At 43.2% G+C, this 19,470-nt stretch overlaps 1 protein-coding gene across 1 annotated transcript in view; it reads left to right on the forward strand.

Annotated features, from left to right (window-relative positions):
* Positions 1–19,470, forward strand: part of GRK5 (G protein-coupled receptor kinase 5) — a 154,189-nt gene that overhangs the window by 52,971 nt on the left and 81,748 nt on the right. Inside the window, exon 2 of the mRNA XM_015633438.3 lies at positions 9,092–9,187. Coding sequence (XP_015488924.1) covers positions 9,092–9,187 — 96 coding nt within the window. The remainder of the gene's footprint in view (positions 1–9,091; positions 9,188–19,470) is intronic.

Genomic DNA, 19,470 nt, shown 5'->3' on the forward strand with positions numbered 1-19,470 from the left:
CTGTTGCATCAGATAATCACAGATTACCTCCATTAACCCAAATCCCTTCTGTAACCTTTTACAACAACGATCCCAAAAGCTGACGCATACAATACTGTTACCATCGCATCTTGGGCTGTCAATGATTTTTAAAGAGGATGTTTTCTGTGCTTTCAGGGGTGATCTAGCAGGTTGTGCCAGCAGGATCCACAGGAAGCAGCTGTTGGTACCTTGTTGCTGGATGAGATGATGGGGCCAAAGCCAGGCTTTGTGGCTAAGTAAGGGGGAAGTCTCCCTTAAAGCTGGCCACGTCCTTTTGCATCAGTCCTGTGTCCCTCTCACAGCTTTTCCCTGGTATCCACACAGAATCTCCTTCCTCCAAACCAAAGTTGGTGCCCACACCTTTTGCCCTGTGCCAGTCAGTCACTGCAACTGGCAAATACTTGTTGTGACCAGGCATTTCAGGAGGGTTTCACCCCCTCTCCACGTTGCCCCTATGACATGTTTGAAGGCTCCTCATATCTCTAGGGTTTAATTTATGTTTTATGCATATCTGTGAGAAATTGGTGTGTTATGTGACCACAGAGAGCAAGGAAGATGGCAGTTATCTGCTTTTGTGGTGAAGAAGGATGTATCTGATCCTGATCCCAAACAGAAAATGACCCAGTCTGAGACATGTTATGATGCTGTACTTTTCTTCTTGGCTGACTCTGGAAGCAAAAGGTGTCACAGAAGGGAAATTCCCCTAAAACAATTCTGGCAGTATAGCCCATACACTAAGGAGGTTCCCAACCTAATTTTCACCATATTTAACATACGGATTTCTGAGTTCTTGTCAGAACATCTCAAAGCTTTGCCAGTTCTGCCAGTTTGGTGGAACTAAAAGATCAACCAGGCCTAATAAAACAGACTGTCTCAAGCCATTAATTTTTCATGATGTTTACAAAAATTCTTTGCTTTAGTCTTGTTGGTGAGTTTATTTAGGTGAGGATAAAAAGCCAGAATAGAACATAATTTTCAGAGCTTGGCTACAGACTGCTGATAGGAACACTTGAATTCTCACCTCCCCTCCAGCTGGATCTCCTCCCCACAGTTCAGAAATACTCTTTATAAGACTCAAATGTCAGGAACACAGAGGCTAAGTTATTTTTTTAGATACTGCAGAACTATTTGCAGGAGAAAAAGCCCACACAGCTCTTTGACAGGGACAGACAGAACCCACATCATTTCCTGCTCAGGGCTGGGTTTTTGCATGTTCTCCCTCTGGAACTGGCATCATATATTTCAGAAGAGCTGAGCCCCATGTATTTGCTTTTACCAGGGCCAGGTTTCCTTGGAATCCTCCTGCCTGTCTCGTGCTGCACATTGTGCTGTTGTGTTGCTAAACATCAGAACTGGACAGTATGGATCATCAAAGCAGCAGAGCTTTTTAGGTTCCTAGTCACTTATCTCAGTGTTTAACTAGGATCCAGGAGTCCCTGTAAGGTATTTTGGGTTTAGGGGCCAGCCCTGGGAGCATTTGGGCTGTTTGAGGAGCACAGCTGTATCCAGGAGCACTACACATCCTCCTGGGCAGTCTGTGTGGGCACTCCATGGACTGTGTGTGGGTGATGAGCTCATAGACTCATAGAATATCCTGAATTACAAGGAACCCACAAAGATCATCACCCTAACTATGCACAGGACCACCCCAAGTTGCATTTGCAGGGTTGGGTTTGGAGGCATCAGTTGGTACCTTGCATGCATGTTGCTAAACAGGGTACTAAATATATAGAGCAGGTCATAAGTTTAAAAGCCATTGCTTAAAGAGGAGTTCCTTCCTGGAAAGATGTTATCAAGCCCTATTCAAGCAGGATTTCTGGAGCAGGGATTTGCATTCTTCCTTTGTAAGAATGGGAAGCAGGTCTCATACAGTCAGTGTAACTCACAGCTGTGCAAATTAGCTCAAGGGAATTGGTAAGAAATGTGGGAATTTAGAGTCACTCAAACATTCAACTATGGGGAGGCCACGTTCCTTGTTTAATTCTTGTGTACTTCAAAGCATGTGACAGTTGAGAACAGTTCTGACAAAAGAATCTTCCTTTCGAAGAATGAAGTTTTGTCAAAAATTAAAGGGTTTGCAGGAAAGTGTCTGCTTGAAAGAAAAGATGATTTGCTTTTTCTACCTTCTTGTTGACAATATAGAAACATCATTTTAACAAAGTAAAGAATGTCAATTTACCATACCCATTTTGTTCCAGTGATATCTTAGTACTCTATTTGATATGTTCTATGATAATGTTTTGACGTTGGAGAACTGAGATGACTCAAATGTTACCACAGTGAAATGGTTTAATGTCTTTTCATCAGAATTTTGCAGAACTTTGAAATACAGTCTCAGGTCCAGTTTGAAGAAAAGTTCCACTGTGAGATTTAATATTTTTAGCAGGATGATAACCTAGAATCTCAACAACTCTGTTCAAAAGCTTGGTCTCCCACAGTGATCATTGATACAGATGTGCTACATTTTTTTCTGTTATCCACACTGTTGATGAAGAAGATCTCTCACTAGTCCCCAGACAGTTCCCCAATATGTTAAATCAGCCAGTACATGGTAGTGTATTCTAAACCCAACAAAAATGCCTGAGTTTGTGCCAGTAGCCTTGTTTATTTTGAGGTCAAGAATAGGAAATTGAAATTTTGGGCTCTTCTTAATTTTACTGTTTTAGATTATAGCTGGTTTTATTTTTGTAAGATTTACTGTTTGTTTGTTTTTTAGCAGATTGCAAACCTTCCATAGACTTTGTATCTTTTGGATTATTTTTGTTTGTGGAATAAAAGTCAACAATCTGTTTTTGCTCATCAGTCAGCTGCAGATAAACACAATGCAGTTAAATACAATGTATAAAAGAGAGAGACATCATGATAGACAAACTATAGGTGTTTATGGTGGGGGAAATTAAACTGCATCCAGGGAAATTTGTGACCAAACAAATTTACTGTTAGCATAGCAGTGAAATGTAAACCCAGTGTATGTGAACTGACCCACAAAACCCAAAGAAAACCTTTTCAAAGAATCTCAAAGATGCATTAAAAATATCCAGTGGAGGACATAGGCAGAGTTGTGTGGAGAATGCCACAAACTGGGATGCCTACTTAAGACTTACAGAAGAAATTAAAGGCCTGATTTTTAAGTTTAGTTAAGTCCTTTTAATGTGCTCTGACCAGGCATGAAGGTAGCTCGTGTAAAGACTCCTTTATATTCCTAATGGCCTTGACATATGATAGTTAAGCCCTGAGGATCAGTCTTCAAAGATTAATCACTTAGCTTTCTCTGTCCCTTCAGGGCAGTGGATGTTACTAAAGCATATATTAACATTATTATTCACATGAAAAACGTGTTGTTAAAGTCATGTTTCAGCCACTTATCAGTATTTGCAGTATTACCTGACCTCTTCTTGGAATCATAGGTAGATATTCCTGCAGTAAGTGTTTATCAACACTGAATTCTGTAAGCCAAGGTTAATAGTACTTTGGATGGCAGTTGTATACAAAATATTTTGCCCTCTGGTCCTCTGGTAACCAGATTGCAAAGCCAGCCTGACTCTGCTTGTGCTTTTGCTTGTGAAATTCCCATCAGTGTGGTTCTGGAGGCTTAAACATGAAACACACGTCTGCTCTTCAATCCCCCAGAAAAGCAGTGAGGTGTTTTACACAGTGGTTGTCAGGCTTAGGTATTTGTAGCATCATTATGAGCAGATGTGCTGTGGCAGCAGGGGAGATGGGCACAAAACCCTTATCGTGGTCTGTGACTCTTCGGAGCCGTGCTCATCCAAAAAGGCTGCGGGAGATAAGGACAGATTAGCGTCGATAAGAGGAGCTGCGTAACATGATTCTCTTCTGAGGGCTTGCAGTAGACTTTCTGTTATATCTGAGAGAAGAGACCCTCTAGAGATTGGTTTCCAGAGGCACTGCACCCCAGGGCTTGGTGGACACCTGCCTGCTTTTGGAAATCCAGCCCTCATCACATTTTCCTTGGGCTGACAGGAGGGATTCATAAAGAGGTTCCTAACATTCTTGTAAGTGCTTGTTTTAAGCACAGGTTAATCAGCAGTATCAGCTCTTTATGGAATAAAACAGGGTTCCTGGGGGTTTTTTCTGCTTTCCCAGAGGAGAGAGGCAGGATGAAGGGCAGAGAGCAAGCAATCTTTCATTCCTTAAAAACAAGCTGGTTTTATTTGCTAGTACAGCTTAGTGTAGAACTAATAGGAAAGAAGAATAGTGAACCTGGGAGAACTTGTACGTGAAACACGTCTAATAAGGGTGAAACTGTTTGCCTTAGAGGCTGGATGTATTAGACATGAAAAATTCCTAGGGGAAAATGATGGGCTGGTAAGTTTTATTCATGCTGTCTCATTAGGACAAGGCGCTCTAGGAAAACAAGATTAAAATTAGTATTCTTTTCCTTCACAAATACACAGTTAATCTTTGGTATTCACACCCACATGAGATATGAGGGCATTCAGCAGTGCAGGGCGTTTACCAGGATCATAAGAACAGCCTGATTCTAAGTAGCACAGATGCTAAAAAAGGAGAAGAAATTGTTTGGAAGCCATACACCTTCATGCTTTGTTAGCCATCTCTAATTAACAGAATGTGGAACAAAGTTAATGCTTTTCAAATACTTTAGAAACAGCTTTCCAAGATCTTCCTCTGAAGCTGCCTGCAGTACATCCTGTACTGGCCAAACTTTACTGTAATGTGGCAATTCCATGTATAACACATAGCTTCAGACACCTCCGTGGGACAGAGTAGAGAAAAGGTGTCAAGAGGAAGAAGAGATGCAGCATAAGCATCTTGTGAGTGGGAATAGGACACTCACCATGATTTTTTTGACTTCTAATATTTTTGGAGTTTGTTCCACTGCTTTCACTGTGTAATCAAGGCCTTGGATTCTGAGGCTGCAGAGCTCTGCTGTTGTTGGGAAGGCCTTGGGTGACAGCCCAGGTACTGTTGTGAAGTGGAAGGTGGAAGCTGTAGTCATTTCCCAGTGATCTGTAGATTAACTAGATTGCAGTTAATACAGTTGGATGAAATATTTGGCTGTCTTGGATTAGCCAGGCCTGGCAGCATGGGATGTGCTGCTGTTTTATCAGCTTGAGCAAGAACAGAGCAAAGGTAGGAAGCCAGATTATCCATCCTTAAAATCCACCTTGCATGGTGGCACGAGGCACAGATGGAATATGCTACAGGCGTGGCACTGGAATAAATTCATCCAACAATGCTTTACTTTGTGTCATGAATAATCTTCAGTCATCTGAGTAGGAGCATGGTTTGATGCTGTCTTTAGCAGAATTAACAGCTTGAAAGCCTTGGCCTCTTCAGCTTCATCTTCAGCTCTGTCCTCTGATTTCTCATTTAATTTTGGACAAGCCACTTAATATCTCCCTGGCTTAATAATATGCAGGTGTTTTCCTGTCTCTTTTTGGTGTTAGGAGAGTAAGTATTTATTGAATAGCAGAGGGGGGAAAAAAAGGCACTTTAGGCTAAGGGCAGCTCCTGCTGGCAAATGTTTTACAAGTGTGCCTCTGGTTATGTCTCTGTCCTCACAGGCAGAGATCAGAGCTAGATTTGCCATGCAGCATCACAAGATGATGTGAAAAACACCATGTATTTTTCAGCAGGTGAGATGTAGAACAAATGCTTTTGTTACCTGCAGATCTGTTGACATGTTAGAGAATTAGCTTCAGCCCTGAGTTTGCAAATGCTGAGTTGTTGAGTGCAGGCAAGGAAGCGGGGCTGAGCTTTTGTGCTGCTGCTGGCAGCTCACCTTTTGTCGTCAGCAGCAAAGCAAAATTTTAAATCAGTCAGACCCTCCAATACCACAGGATGGAACTCACATTTAAAACATGGCACGTCTGTAAGCCCTGCCCTGAGCAGCTGCCTTGAAGAACACACATCCTCCTGTGCAGAATAGATGGTGCAAAGGCAACAATCAAGGCAACGTGTGAAAAGCTTCCCTCTGCAACCTGCACCATGACCTATTGAGAGAAACCTCCCCTTTTAGCTTTTAGCTCTGCTAGACAATTTACTGTGTCTCAGCTGTCTCACTGCATTATGTCCTTCAAACCCCCCCAGAATTAACGTTTGGAGCCAGCAAACACTGCTGGCTCCACAAGAAAAGCTGAGAGCGGAAAGGTCAGGTCGATTAAAGCACTTGATCAGAATCTTTAACATAAAGACGTCACAAGCAAAGCAGTAACGCTACTTCACGCTCAGCTAAGAGCAAATGATTCATCAGGCAAGGCTGCTTATTTTTGGAGGATAGCCACAAAAGAGAAGAGAACATGCTGGCTGTATCGATCACGGTTTTAACGGGGGACCACAGAGCCCTTCTCTAGTTTTGATGGAAATTTAATGTCAGAAATACATCATCCAGTGTAAATACATCAATACATATTTTACATTGAATGGATTTTAAAGATGTTCTGGCCTAGCTTAGCAGAATCATATCACCTCTGCACAAATCTCAGAGCAGTCATTAAAGCAGAGGGTTATTTTGCAATATTCTGTGTTTGACGCTGCTAAAGATGGAGCCTTTTGTGGAGGACTTCTGTAAAGGTGTCTGGAGAAGCAGGTGTGCTCTGGAATCTCTAGAGCTTGTGCCTACAGGGTAGACCTACAGTGGGTGAAGATGCACCAGTGTTGAGCAGATTCAGCCTAAAGGATGGCTTCATCTGGCTGACCCCTACTGCCTCCTGTGTCCAGAAGTGTTTGGAATTACTGTGGGAACAGGCACTGCTGTTCAGGCAGCTGCACATCCCTTGAGCAGAGAGCTCCTGCTTGCCCCAAGACCCTCGGGAAGGGCAGAGGTGCTGCAGTGGCAGCAGCCAGAAATGAGGGGCACATGGAGGTTTAGGTTGGGTATCAGGAAAGGGTTTTTCACCCAGAGGGTGGCTGAGCACTGGAACAGGCTCCCCAGGGAAGGGGTCACAGCACCAAACCTGTCTGAGTGCAGAAAACATTTGGACAGCACTCCCAGGCACAGGTGTGTTTCTTGGGGTGTTCTGTGCAGGGCCAGGAGTTGGACTCGATGATCTTGATGGGTCCTTTCCAACTCAATATATTGTAGGGTTCTGTGATTCTGAGATGAATGAGTGTGAGGAAAAACACAAACAGAAGAAAAGTTCATGGAAGAATGGTTCAGAGAAGAAAATGCAGCCATAGAGAATGATTGGAAGAGGGAACTCCTGGTGGAAGGATCATTTTCCCAGAGGAGAATGTGAAGGGAGGGTGCAGGGAGAGAAGTGTAAGTACAGTGTGATGAGGCATAAGAGCAGAAGCACAAAGGAAAATGCCCCTGGAAGAGTAGGAAAATAGGAGCAAGTGGAGGTGGCAGCCTGGCATGCAGGAACTGCTGTGCAGGATTGCAGGAGGGGGCTTTTGGGACATGGAAACCAATGAAGACCCTTAGGGTTACTGAATCCAACCCCTATGGCCACTGGCAGCAGAGGAGAGTGATCTGTGAGCAGATGTGCTCCAGAAGTTGGTGAACAGATGATCACAGTGCTCACCCCAGCCCACAAAATGCTTAACAGCACTTTGTAGTTCACCTAAGGCCCTCAGCATGCAAGACCAAGAGAGCAAGACAAGCTCTCTGATGCTGTGGACAGAGGGATGGGAAAGGAAATTACTTCAGCAGCAGTGGTTGGGATGCTCTGAAGAGGGGGAGTGGAAGCAGATTTCATTACAGACCCAAGGGATATGTCTGTATTGCATAACACTGTGTGGTGGGGAGGCAGTCACAGCTCTCTGTGCTTTGCTGCAGTCCAATTCCTGGAAAGGATAGCAGGGCTGTGCTCCTGAAAGTCCAGACAAGCTGGATCCTGTTTGGCCAATGCAGATATCTCAGCTCTACGTTGCATATAGTAGGAATACCTGTCTATACATGGTTCATATACAAGGTTCCTGTCAATAAGAAGTTGAAAATAATTCAAAGCAGACTCTATGTTGGCAAAACCACTGACCATCAAAGGAAAGGAATAAAAGGTAAGAGGCAAAAGAAGCTCTCCTGTCCCAAAGGTGACATTGTGTGATCAGAAATGCCTCACAGAGAGCAACACTTGTAATTTTTTCCTGAGGCTCCTATTTTCTCTCTGTAGTCTGCTACCTTTTGAGTCAGTGCTCTCCTAATTTAGCCTGCAATGTCATGCAGGACCCAACACACACTCAATCTGCAATTGTGACTCTACTAACCCCTCTACAGAATTAACTGAGCTCTGAATTAGTCATTCAGCATGCCAGTGCATGTAAAATAGACTCAAGTGAATCAGATTTTGTGTGCAGGGACTGGATTGCAGTAAACAGAGTGACTCGGAGAATCCCTGTCTACAAGTGGGCTTCCATGTCCAGAGGGATACTCCTCCTCCACTGGAGCACAGCCTCTCCAAGCAGAACAGAAGGAGAAACCAATCAGTGATTTTTGACTCATGAAGCTATTAATTTTCTCCTACAGCTCTCCTGAGGAAGCAGCAGTGACCAGAGTGTGTAACAGCAGCAGTAGTGCTGTGTTGGCAGGATGTGCAGTGTGAGGGTGGGAGGGGATGGTGGGAATGGAATTTTGATCTCCTGTTTTCAGCTCTTTTTTGGGATAGGATCAGGTCCCAAAAGCAGAAGGAGGATATTTGTGCTGAAAGTGTGTGAACTGTAATTTTACAAGATTGTTTGACTTGTGTGAAGTGGCTTTTGGTTGGGGAAGAGGTGATGCTGGAGGTAGCACTGTCATCTCAACTGGACCTGGTGGGCAACAAGCCTGGACTCCAACTTTTGGTGAGCCCTTGGTCTGTTTTAAGTTCTAAAGAGTTGTGATTTGATGTGTATCATAGAATCACAGAATGGTTTGGCTTAGAAGGAACCTTAAAGGTCACCTAGTTGCAGCCCCTGCCATGGGCAGGGATATCTTTTGCTCAGAGCCCCATTCAACCTTTCCTTGAACACTTCCAGTGATCTGCTTGCACCCACAACATCCCAGCTTTAATTATTAATGGTATCCATCAGAACTGTGACTTCAGGTAAACTCTAGATGGAACTGTGCCCTCAAAGCAATCTAATCCTGATATTTCTCTCTCTGCAGGGGGTGGAGGGAAACGCAAAGGCAAAAGCAAAAAGTGGAAGGAAATCCTGAAATTCCCTCACATTAGCCAGTGTGAAGATCTGCGAAGAACAATAGGTAAGAGCTTTTCCCTTCTTTGGAAGTAATGCATAAATAAAACATTCTATCAGAACTGGCTGGTTAGAATGGCATTAAAGGTACTCATCACTACAGGGAATCAGTTTACAGGTGGGCATGCCATGCACATTCCTCCCATGGTGCTGCCATGCAAACTCGGCGTTTTCTGTTCCTAAGAGAGGTTGTGGACCAGGCAGGAGAGCCTGGAATGATGCACTTGCAGGACAGGGCTTGGAACTGGCAGCATCCAGGCCCTTTGTTTTCCATGCACAGGTTCCAGGACCCAAAAGGGTTTCACAGCTGGACCATACCTGGCGTGTGGGACAGGGGCTTTCACTCTGTCCCTACCAGTGTGGCTTTAAAAACACATTCAGAAAGGAATCCCCTCATCATATCCTGCATTCCCTTCTAATAAGTATCTCCTTATCTGGGAGGAAATGAGACTTGCTGACTGTAGTTGAAGGTTAGTGTTAGTTATAGTGTGGATGTGATGTTTGAAGCAGCAGCCACTGCTCCTGCCAGGCAGGTTTGCTCAGCATTGCTTTCCCCAATTCAGCCACAGCACAGCTTGGTGGAGGTTTTTTACAGGACATGTAAAAAACTTCTCTTAATTTGTTTTATTCATGTGGGCCAAATGCTGCAGATTTGGCAGGGAGCTTGCAGTGTCCATTTTCATAGCACTGCATTTCTCTTGCTCATACCTGCCAAATTTCAGCATTCTTTTGACTGCTTCCTTGGCAGACAAGGCTAGTAGCTATCTCCTTCTGCATTCTCCCCTGGAAAGCCCAGGATTACTGGTCTCACCACAAGAGGTTAACTTCAGCATTTGAGGCTCCTTTTCTCCCCTACACATAAAATCCAGCCACTGGCAAGGAATGAATGAAAGGCAAGAATCTGTAACAACTGAGATAACGGGCAGCATAATTTGTCTAACTTGGGTGAACTCCTGGGGTCTGAGTGACAGTGCCCTGGCAATATTTACATTAGCAATCCACAGCATATTTATGCAGAGAAAATATGTGGAATGTTTTGAAAATTCTTTTCATGGTCTCCAGTATAAATTTTCTTCCTTCACCTTCTGTTGTAGAGCTAAAAGAAGGTAAAGGAAAGAGGGGAGGCAGGAGAATAGAGTGCAGGTTTTCCCCAGCTGACAAACATACAAAGCCTGACCAATTTCTGAAGGTACAGGACCTACTGGAAGTAAATCTGACTTAATATATTGTAATTTGCAAAGGGAATTCTCCCCATTGTTCTGTCAGCCTTGGTTTCCAAAGGGGAAAATGGCTCCAGATAAAATGCTCGCTCTTTACAACAAGTGTACTATCCTAAAATGAGTAGTCTTTAAAAAATTAAGTCTGCCAATTATTTCTGTTTCTGAAATGCCATTTCTGGCTTTTTTGTGTGTGTGTCAGCCTCACCCTAATGTAATTTGTTTTGCATTTTTTTTGTGAATGATTTGGTGATGTAACCAGGCTGTTGTGGGATCTCAGGGTGGATTTGGTTTCAGTCACTTCAGTGATTACCTGTTAACTGGGAATTTCAGCAACTGCCTTTTCCACAGTGGGAAATAAGGTCTAAATCCTGTTTCTGTGACTGATTTTTGTTGAGTTGCTTTCCCACTGAGCTGGATGTGATTATACAAGGAATGAGGCGCTGCTCAGCCTGAATAATGTTATCTGTCCTTGTTGGCTCTATCATTTTCAGTAAATCTCTGAAGTAGGAACATCCCAGACAAACAGTTGTCCAAACTTGTTGCTGACACAGGACACACCTTGGGTGGGTGGGTCTATAGTGTTAAGTCCTTTCTGTGTGTGTGCTCAGGATGGATCCATTGCAGATCCCTTGCACTGGGCTCTGTGTTCCCTGGACACCAGGAACAAGTACTGGTCACTGCAGTCTGGCCTTAAATGGCTTCTTTTCCTGCCTCTGCTGAGGAAGAACTATTTCTCTGGCCTTAACCCTTCTTCATTTTTTATTTTCTTCAAGATCTTTAAAAGGATCTCAGGATTTCAGAGCAGTGTCTGCACAGGTACAGGGAATGTACTGAAATCTTTCCTGACCCTTCAGCTGCTTTGGGACTTGCAGGGGTTTCAATGTCTTGGGGTGTATGCACATCAGCCCCTACCCTAACAATTTCTTACCCTTCTAGTCAGTGCTAATAATGAAATAGAGACCCAGAAAGGCTTTTTCCTCCAAGGCTAGGTTGGATGGAGCTTTTAGTGGAAGGTCTTTTGGGGGGGATTGGAACTGAATGATCTTTCCAACCTTCCAACCCAAACCATGGTTCTAAACTTTATACAAAGCAAAGGCTGCTAATTCAATTTCTTTAGAGATCATTACAAACACAGGCAGCTTCTGCTCGTCACAAATCTCGTTGCTGCCTGTCCTCCTCCCAGCATTTTCCATCAAACAGAGTCTTGCCACTTAGCTTAAAAAAAAAATCACAGCGAGCTTTAGAGGGTTGGATGAACTGGAGCACTGGGCTGTTGAGGTTTTGTTGTATTCCTCTCTTCTGGATGCTTCCCAAGAGCCTCTGGGGAAAGGCTGGAGGCAGGAATGGGATGGACTTTTTGATTTAGAGCAGTCATGGACTGCAGAGCTTAGTTTAATGCAGCCATAAGCAACAGATGGAAAATGCTGCTGTTGTGATTGTGGCAGCACGGCCTACATGCGTGTGTAGATGCCCACATTTTGGTGTAAAAACGTGTGTGCTTTTGCACCCCGCTAAGATGTACTGAAAAGAGTCTGTGTCTTAAAAAAAAATAGCGTAGTGTGAAAAGAAATCTGTGAAAAACAGGAAGGCTGAAATAAACCAAGGGTCTGCGACCTGTGTTGACACAATTATGAGTCAGTTCATACCTTTTGGTTACCTCTGTGTTTACAGGAGACTCTGTGTTTGACTATCCATCATCTGGTGTCTCACTGAAAGACTCGCTTAGTAAAACCCTTTTTTCCCCCTCCTTCTTGAGCACAGAAATAAAAATCAAAACACCCGAGAGAAACACTGCTTTTTGATAAATAAACAAACACTGGAAACATCTTTATTAGAAGTGCCATTTAGCCAAGGAGCTATTTTTTTGGACTGGACTTAAAAGCAACTTTTTTTCTGCTTTCTTTTTTGTCCAAAGTACGCAACACCTTTTGCAGGGAAATTCAGTGGGCTTCATTGTGTGCTAATTAAATTAGCAAGGGAAGCAGGGATGCTGCACTTTACTGGGCTCTGAGAGAGGCTTGTATACTATGAATGGCTAATGCATGTTTCCATTTGCAGCCCTCTTCCTGGCTGTATTTAATTGTATTAAAACAACCGGCCCTTCCCATGTTGGAAGATTTCCATATTGGCACCAGAGGCCCAGTCAATCGATAAAAACTGATGTTTGAGGCATAGTTACCATGACTCATGTGATGGATGCTTCTGTAGATGGGGTTCTGCTGTCTTTAAAAACTCACAGATGACAGCTTAGCAAAAGAGACATGTTTCAAGGGAAGAGAAAAAAGTAGCAAGGAATAGCTTTAAAAGTTCCTGCATTTGACTCGACATGAAGAGATGCCACAAGTTAGAGATATCCAGCAGTTTAAAGGCCATCAGTAACCAAAAATATAAGAAAAAGTTGTAATTTGAAAGGCCAGAGCATCTTTTTGATGATAAAAGATTCTGGATGTCTGTAAATATTTCTGAATGACGCAAAAGGTTCTGTTGGTTAAAAGTGTGGAATTTTTATTTCTTTTGCTAAGACCCATTCTGTGCTTTTTTCTTGCCGGAAAAAAACCACCTGAGTGAAAGAGTTGATTATTCTGATCTTTGGCAAATTTTCATTTGCAACTGTCCAAATGCTATATAATAAATCAAGATTTTTTTTACCCCATAGATTGAACCTTGTGGGGAAACTGCCACAGAATGTGGCTGTGTTTGTTGCATAGAGTGATCTGCTGCATTATTGCAGAAAACTTTTAAATCCTTTGGTAAAGCAGTTTCTGGTTGTGCATGATGCTCAGGTAGAAGAGAACGCTGAGGATTTCTCTTGTTAAATATTTTTATTCAGTGAGATTTTGAGTAAATTTTACTCAATGAATTGAGTAAATTTTTCTAGTGATTTTTTAGCTAGTGCTTTAAAACCACGACACACAGTCAGAAAGATCAGCCCCATTAATACTAATTTGACTATTCTTGGTTTAAAAAAAATAAAAATTCTTCTTTTGCCATTTAACCTCTTACATTTACCCAGGGTAAAAGTAGCTTGAGCTTCTGGCACATTCTTTTCAGTGTTGTTAAAAATACACTTCTGTGTGAGAAACACTTTGTAGAGCTGGTGAACAGAGTAAGTGGGACAAAATCGAAGCCACTGAGTTCACATGCTCACTTTTTACAAAAGCTGTCTCTTTTCTCCCTCCCCCCCACTCTCTTGGGTATTGTACTTTTTCAGACATGATCAAGACCTTCACCTACACGATTTTTTTTGTCAGTCACTTTGCAGTTTATCTGCCTGGAGGCACAACTGGCAGCGGGATTCAGATGCTTTGAGTATTTGTGGAGCTTCCTAGAAATGCTTTGCAGCCTGCACTGAGCTCCATCCTGTGGCAGAAAGCCTCCTGCTGTACCCCCATTGTTCATTCAAAGGTAGCTTGGACCTCCCTGCTCTGCTGCACAGTGCTGGCACAGCTTTCATGGATTCCCACCAGACATTCTTGGGTTCCTTGACTCCAGAGGTTTTCCAGCACTGCAGAGAGAAATTCATGGGTGAGGGGTCTTGCAAAAGCAAAGGGTGAGTTTCCAGGCTTGCTCAGGAGGGAAGCTGTCCCTGAGAGACTGAGTGACAACATGGCCATGGTCAGTGTTCACTGTGGGGTGTGTTGCACCCTGCCCCTCTTCTCTGGCATCACCCCTGGGGCTGTATCCCCTCAGGGGATGGAGATGTGGGCAAGGAAATACACTCCATGTGCACATCCCAGAGCCTGAGGCCACGTGGTGGTGTCACATATAAAGCCCAGGCACTGGAGTTGGGAAAGAGAAGGCATCAAAGCTCTGTCTGATCAAAAACAAAAAGAAGCAGCCAATTTTCTCTCCACCAAATTCTTCACCTCTGATGTTTACAGTGATTAAAAAGCATGGTTGGGAAATGTAATCCTGAAGCCAACAAATAGATCAAAGGAAGGAATTGCAGTTTGCCTTCCACTGCAAATAACCAAGCTCAGCTGGTTATAACTTCTGTGATTGTCTTGTAGTATTGGTCTCAGTCCTACACCTAAGGCTGGCATGGTGTTTTTGGCTAAAACTAGAGTCTAGTTTTTGAGAAAGGTTCTTCTGGTAGAAAGCATTAGCTTTCCTTGGAAAAAACTTCTACATTTTTATTGGAAATAGGTTTTCAACGAGCAGTCAGGATTCCACGGCATGAAATAACCACAAGGGGAACCATCTCCTCCTTTCTTTCCAAATGTGTAGGAATCAGGGTAGCTGTGTTGGGAAGGTGCTGGTAGGGAGTGTGTGTACAACCAATGCTGAGTACCCAGCACAGAGCTCTACACCACTTTGGGGAGGAACTGGGTTTTCTGGGAACCCAGGGAACTAGAACTACTGCAGTAGAAAATGCTGTCTAGTAAAAATATTTAAATTAAAAAATAGGACAACATCTTATTGTTGTTATGATGTTAATTGAAATATATAGCTGGAGAAATTCATATCACTTAAGGCCAAGCTGGAAAACATGTAGGCTCAAAAATAATTTTTGAACCAGACAGGGCATCCCTTTAAATTCAGTTGATGCCAGATTGGGGAGGGTTTAGCAATCAGAATCATGCCCTGTGTCACAAGCAGTTTTCCCACACTGGTGCCCTTGGTTACCTGCAATACACGACATATTTCAGTCACTATCAGCAGCAGCAAAGGGATATCTTGCTGTTCTCCCATCAGCTGTTTGTTTGTAGCCCAGGTACTCAGGGCAGGGAGTGGGGCTCTGCATCACCCCTGGGGTCACCAGGACCTGAGGGCCTGTTCTGGCTGATCCCATGGATGCTGGGGTGGTGCCTAACAGAGGATGTCCTGGGATGAGTTATTCTCTGTGGTGGCTGTCTGCAGGGCCAGTACAGAAAGAGCAGAGAGAAGAACCCAAGGAAGATCAAAAACAAAGCTGGAAGGACTCCTGAAAGCTGTGGATAGGATTTATTCCTCTGGAAAAAGTTATGCAGAGTTTTTTGGATTACATTAATACAGAAAAATACCTCAAACTGATTCATTTCCAAAGGAGAAAGAAAGTCCTTCCCCTTGACAGTGCCCACTCCATATGCTTCCTTTTCCCTCACTTTCTTCTTTCCTTTTTCTGCAGTAGACAACACTTTCCTTTCCCCTCTCTTCCTTGAGCCAAAAGGTCTCTGTTGCTCCTTCAAAGCACAGCTTATGCAATCTTTCCAGCACAGACCTTCCTGCAGAGTTACCCTGTAGTTTCTTGGACTTGACATGCTGTCCTGTATCGTGAATACATCTAAATTAAATTAGATACTCTTCAGGGGCAGGAACTGGCCACATGATAGAAACAGTTCCAGCACATGAAATGATATGGCTGACGTCAAAACCATATTGTTTGTTTACAAACCCTCAGTTGGTTCAGTTCCTTTCTTTAAAATCCTTCAGATTCAACTGTAATTCCATCATAAACATAGGTTTCCAGTGCTCAAATGTGGACAAGCAGAGCAATGTTTGGTGCCCTTGCAAGATTAGCTGTATCCAGTTTATAGCTACGGGTGGAATTGAGAAGGGCTTGGGGTTTTTTTTCCCCCCTTATAATTTTTTTTAATGCCATCACAGAAAGTATGTGAAAAACAAGCTGTTTTATGCATCTAGTGAGACTCAAGACTAACACTGGGAGAACAGGCTGCTTGCAGGCTGCTTGTGCTTGACAGCTTCCAGGACGGGAAGGGGACGCAGGGGAAATGAGTTGAAATGATCTCAGTCCACGTTCTATTTACAGAATTTATTTCACAAGACTTAATCCATTAAGTATTACCTTGGCAGGGGCAACCCAGAAATAAAGCAAGAAAGACATTGCTATTCTCCATAAAGAACGGGCAGCAAATCCTCATCTCCTTAGCAAAACGTGAGCCCCCACCAGTCATCCTTCAATAAAAAGCCTCATAAGGAACAAATAATATCACTAAACTTCTGTATTTTTGTTTTGTGGCAAAGACTGTATTAGCCTTTGCAAACTGAGAAGGAAAAAAATGCCACGACTTGCACACTTGAATTACTTTCCAACGCTATTACAGGGATATGCAGGAAGGGAATTAGAAGAGAATATATCCTTTTACAAGATCCATTTCATCTCTTGCTGAAAATAGAAGTAGATATTGTGAGCTGCAGGGTTTTTCATTATCTCATTAGGTAATATGAGTCATTAAGTCTAATTAATACTTATGCAGTGATTTGTAAAAAGCTATAGAAGTGCTCACGGGTCCTGTTAAATAGTAGTACTTGGTTGTTAAGGAAATTTATTTTAAAACCAATTCAGCATTTGCTGGGTGTGGGGAATGAGAGGTAGGGCTGCATTTATGGCAAAACCTTGCTCTTATCCCTGCAGGACTCTCCTGTAGCTTTGCTCCTGGTAGTGATGGGAAGGTGGTGGCAGGACAGAGCTTGGCTGGCTCTGCTCAGCTCTGCTGGAGTCAGAGAGTTTCCCTTAAATTAAACTGTGCAGCAGCTCTCTTATAATGGAAGGAGGGAACTGGAGGGAAAAGGGAGAGGAAAGATCTACCAGACCCTGCTTTATAGGGATGCTGTGAAAGTGAACAGCCTGAAATCCTCACCTTTGGGGATACACTCAGGCTTTCGGGGAGGGATGGGATTAGCCCAAGTTAATGCTTTTTGAGGAAAAGAACTCATTTGGAGTAGCTGGTAGAGGAAGTGTTACTTTGATTGGCTTCTGCTGGTTACTGCAGAGGCCTCGAGGATTGTGGCTGGGCTTTGTTTTAGGGTTTTCTGGGAACAGTCATGCACCAGGGAAAGTTCTTAGTGGAAATATGGCCCATTGTTTGTTGTCCTTGTGCTCATGGCTTCCAGCTTTCAAGGAAAAGAGAGGTTGAATGCTTTTAAGATAATCCCACACCTATCTTTTAATTCTGGTTTCAAGACAGCATGAAGGAGTTTGCATGTGGAATGTTACAAGCCTGATTTTTCAGTGGTTTGGCTGAGTCCCTGAAGTCGTTGAGAGATTCCATTTATTTTTCAGGTAATCGCTCTGTGCTGCTTTGAAAACTCTTGGAGGTGATAATTTGAAATATTTCTCTGTGCTCTGTAGGTCAGAAATCAGGGCATAGCCATGAAATCTGCTAAATATTGATATTAAAATAGAAAGCCCCCTCAGCAGAATCAAAGCAGGAGCTATGAAGCCATTTCTGAACAGAGCCCTTGGTTGTGCCAATACTGTTATTTACTTATTAATCACACTTTTACCATGCTAAACTGATGCCAGGGAATTCGAAGACAAGTAAAATAAAATACTCTCTGCCCTAAACTGCAGTCCCTTAGCTGAACTAATGGAAAGGATGAGTGAAAGTCCAATTTAGGGAAAAGAAACAATAATATAATGCAAACTATGAAAAAGTCTCCCAAGTTTGGGCAGGATGGTAGACTGATACTTGATTTTGCTGAATACCCCCCTGTTGTTCTGGCATTGGTAAAGCCAGTGAAAAATGGTTCAACAAAATGTCTGAAGTATTGTATTCCTTTAAAAATATTTTATGGAGCAAGACATATTTAAGTTACAGTTCAATTTAATATATTAAGAAAAACATGAAGGGTTTTACCTTTTCAGAAGAATTACTAATTTCAAAAGGTGGGGAGTCTCTACAGTATTAAATGACACACAAAAATATAATCTTTGGAGATGCTTACAGATTTCTTTGTACCTGACAGATTTCACCATCCTCCAGCCCTGCACCAGCTTTATATTTGTACAGTGGCACTTTGAAGGTCTCTCCACGTCACATTGATTTTCTGAGCTCTCTCTTGGACAAGTTAGGTCAGTGTTGACAGATTGGTAAAGGCTGTTCTCATGAGCAACAGGACCTGGCTCAACTACATACAAGTATTTGCAGTGTTGAAACAGCTCTCTATAAGTAAGTGCTTTCAGGCTTTCATAACTCCTGGTTCAAAATATTTTTGGCATTTGTAAACATGGCTTATGGAGAAACATGGTTTTGAGTGCAGGAAGAATTTGGTGTAAGTCACTTCAGAACTATTCTGATCAGTCCAAACAAACAACATTCAGCACTTGAGCACCAGGTTTGTCGCATTTGACCTTTTGGTGTGGGTATAGTTTGTTTCATGAGCAGTGACTTCAGCACACTGAGCTTCAAGAGAGGTCTAAAAAGGAAGTGGGGACACCCTCAAAGGTACAATACTGACTCTATAATGCGAAAGAGAGAAACACGTGGTGGGGAACTGACTGAATAACAGGGAATATTTGATTTAAAGTAGCAAAGTATGACGTGTTTATGCTGATCAGCTCTCCAGCAGCCAAAGCCAACTGGCAGCCCTGCCACTTCAAGCAAGATCCTTTTCAGGTTTCCTTTTCTGATCTCTTCAGCTGAACCTGCTAAGCCTGACCATGAGCAACTCGGTGGGAAATCTTTGGGAAAGAGCTCTGTGCTGGTGACAGGGTGGGCCCCACATGGGAGGGAGCAAACCTGTCCTTGGGAGGGAACTACAGCAGTATTGGCTCCTGGAGGACCCTGTGTGCCCAGATCTGTGCCCAAGGAGGATGGAGAACAGGAGAAAGGAGAGTGGGTGAGCTGGGGGGAAAAGCTGTAGGTAAATAAATACACATCCCCTTTGTGCCATCAGTGGGAGGATTCCCAAGGCTTGTTCTGCTTGTTGTGGGAGAAGAAGAGCCAGCACGAAAAGAGCAGCTGTTAAGCAGCCCCAGTGCTGGGAGTGGACCTCATGACTATCCTTAACTCCATGGAGACTTTCTTCCTCCAAGGTAGAAACGCTTTCCTTCTAAAACTGCTTTCATCCCTGCCCAGGAGACTGTGGGTGTCCATGGGGCGCCATAACCTCATTATCTTCTATGGAAAAAAAACCCAACCAACTTCTAAAAATATTGTCTATGTCAGTATTGTCTATGCCAGTGTGACTATGAATCAGTGGTCAGAGCTGCGAGGGAGAATTACAGCCTTTTCTCCCTGTTCTTTGCCATGGACAGCCCCAAGTCCTATGACTGGGACTAATGTCTTTTTTAGAATCTACATCAAAGTCTCCTCAGGGGGCAGGGGCTGTTCTTATGAGTTAAAAA

This window comes from Parus major, chromosome 6 (assembly GCF_001522545.3).
Source record: "Parus major isolate Abel chromosome 6, Parus_major1.1, whole genome shotgun sequence".
NCBI lineage: Eukaryota > Metazoa > Chordata > Aves > Passeriformes > Paridae > Parus > Parus major.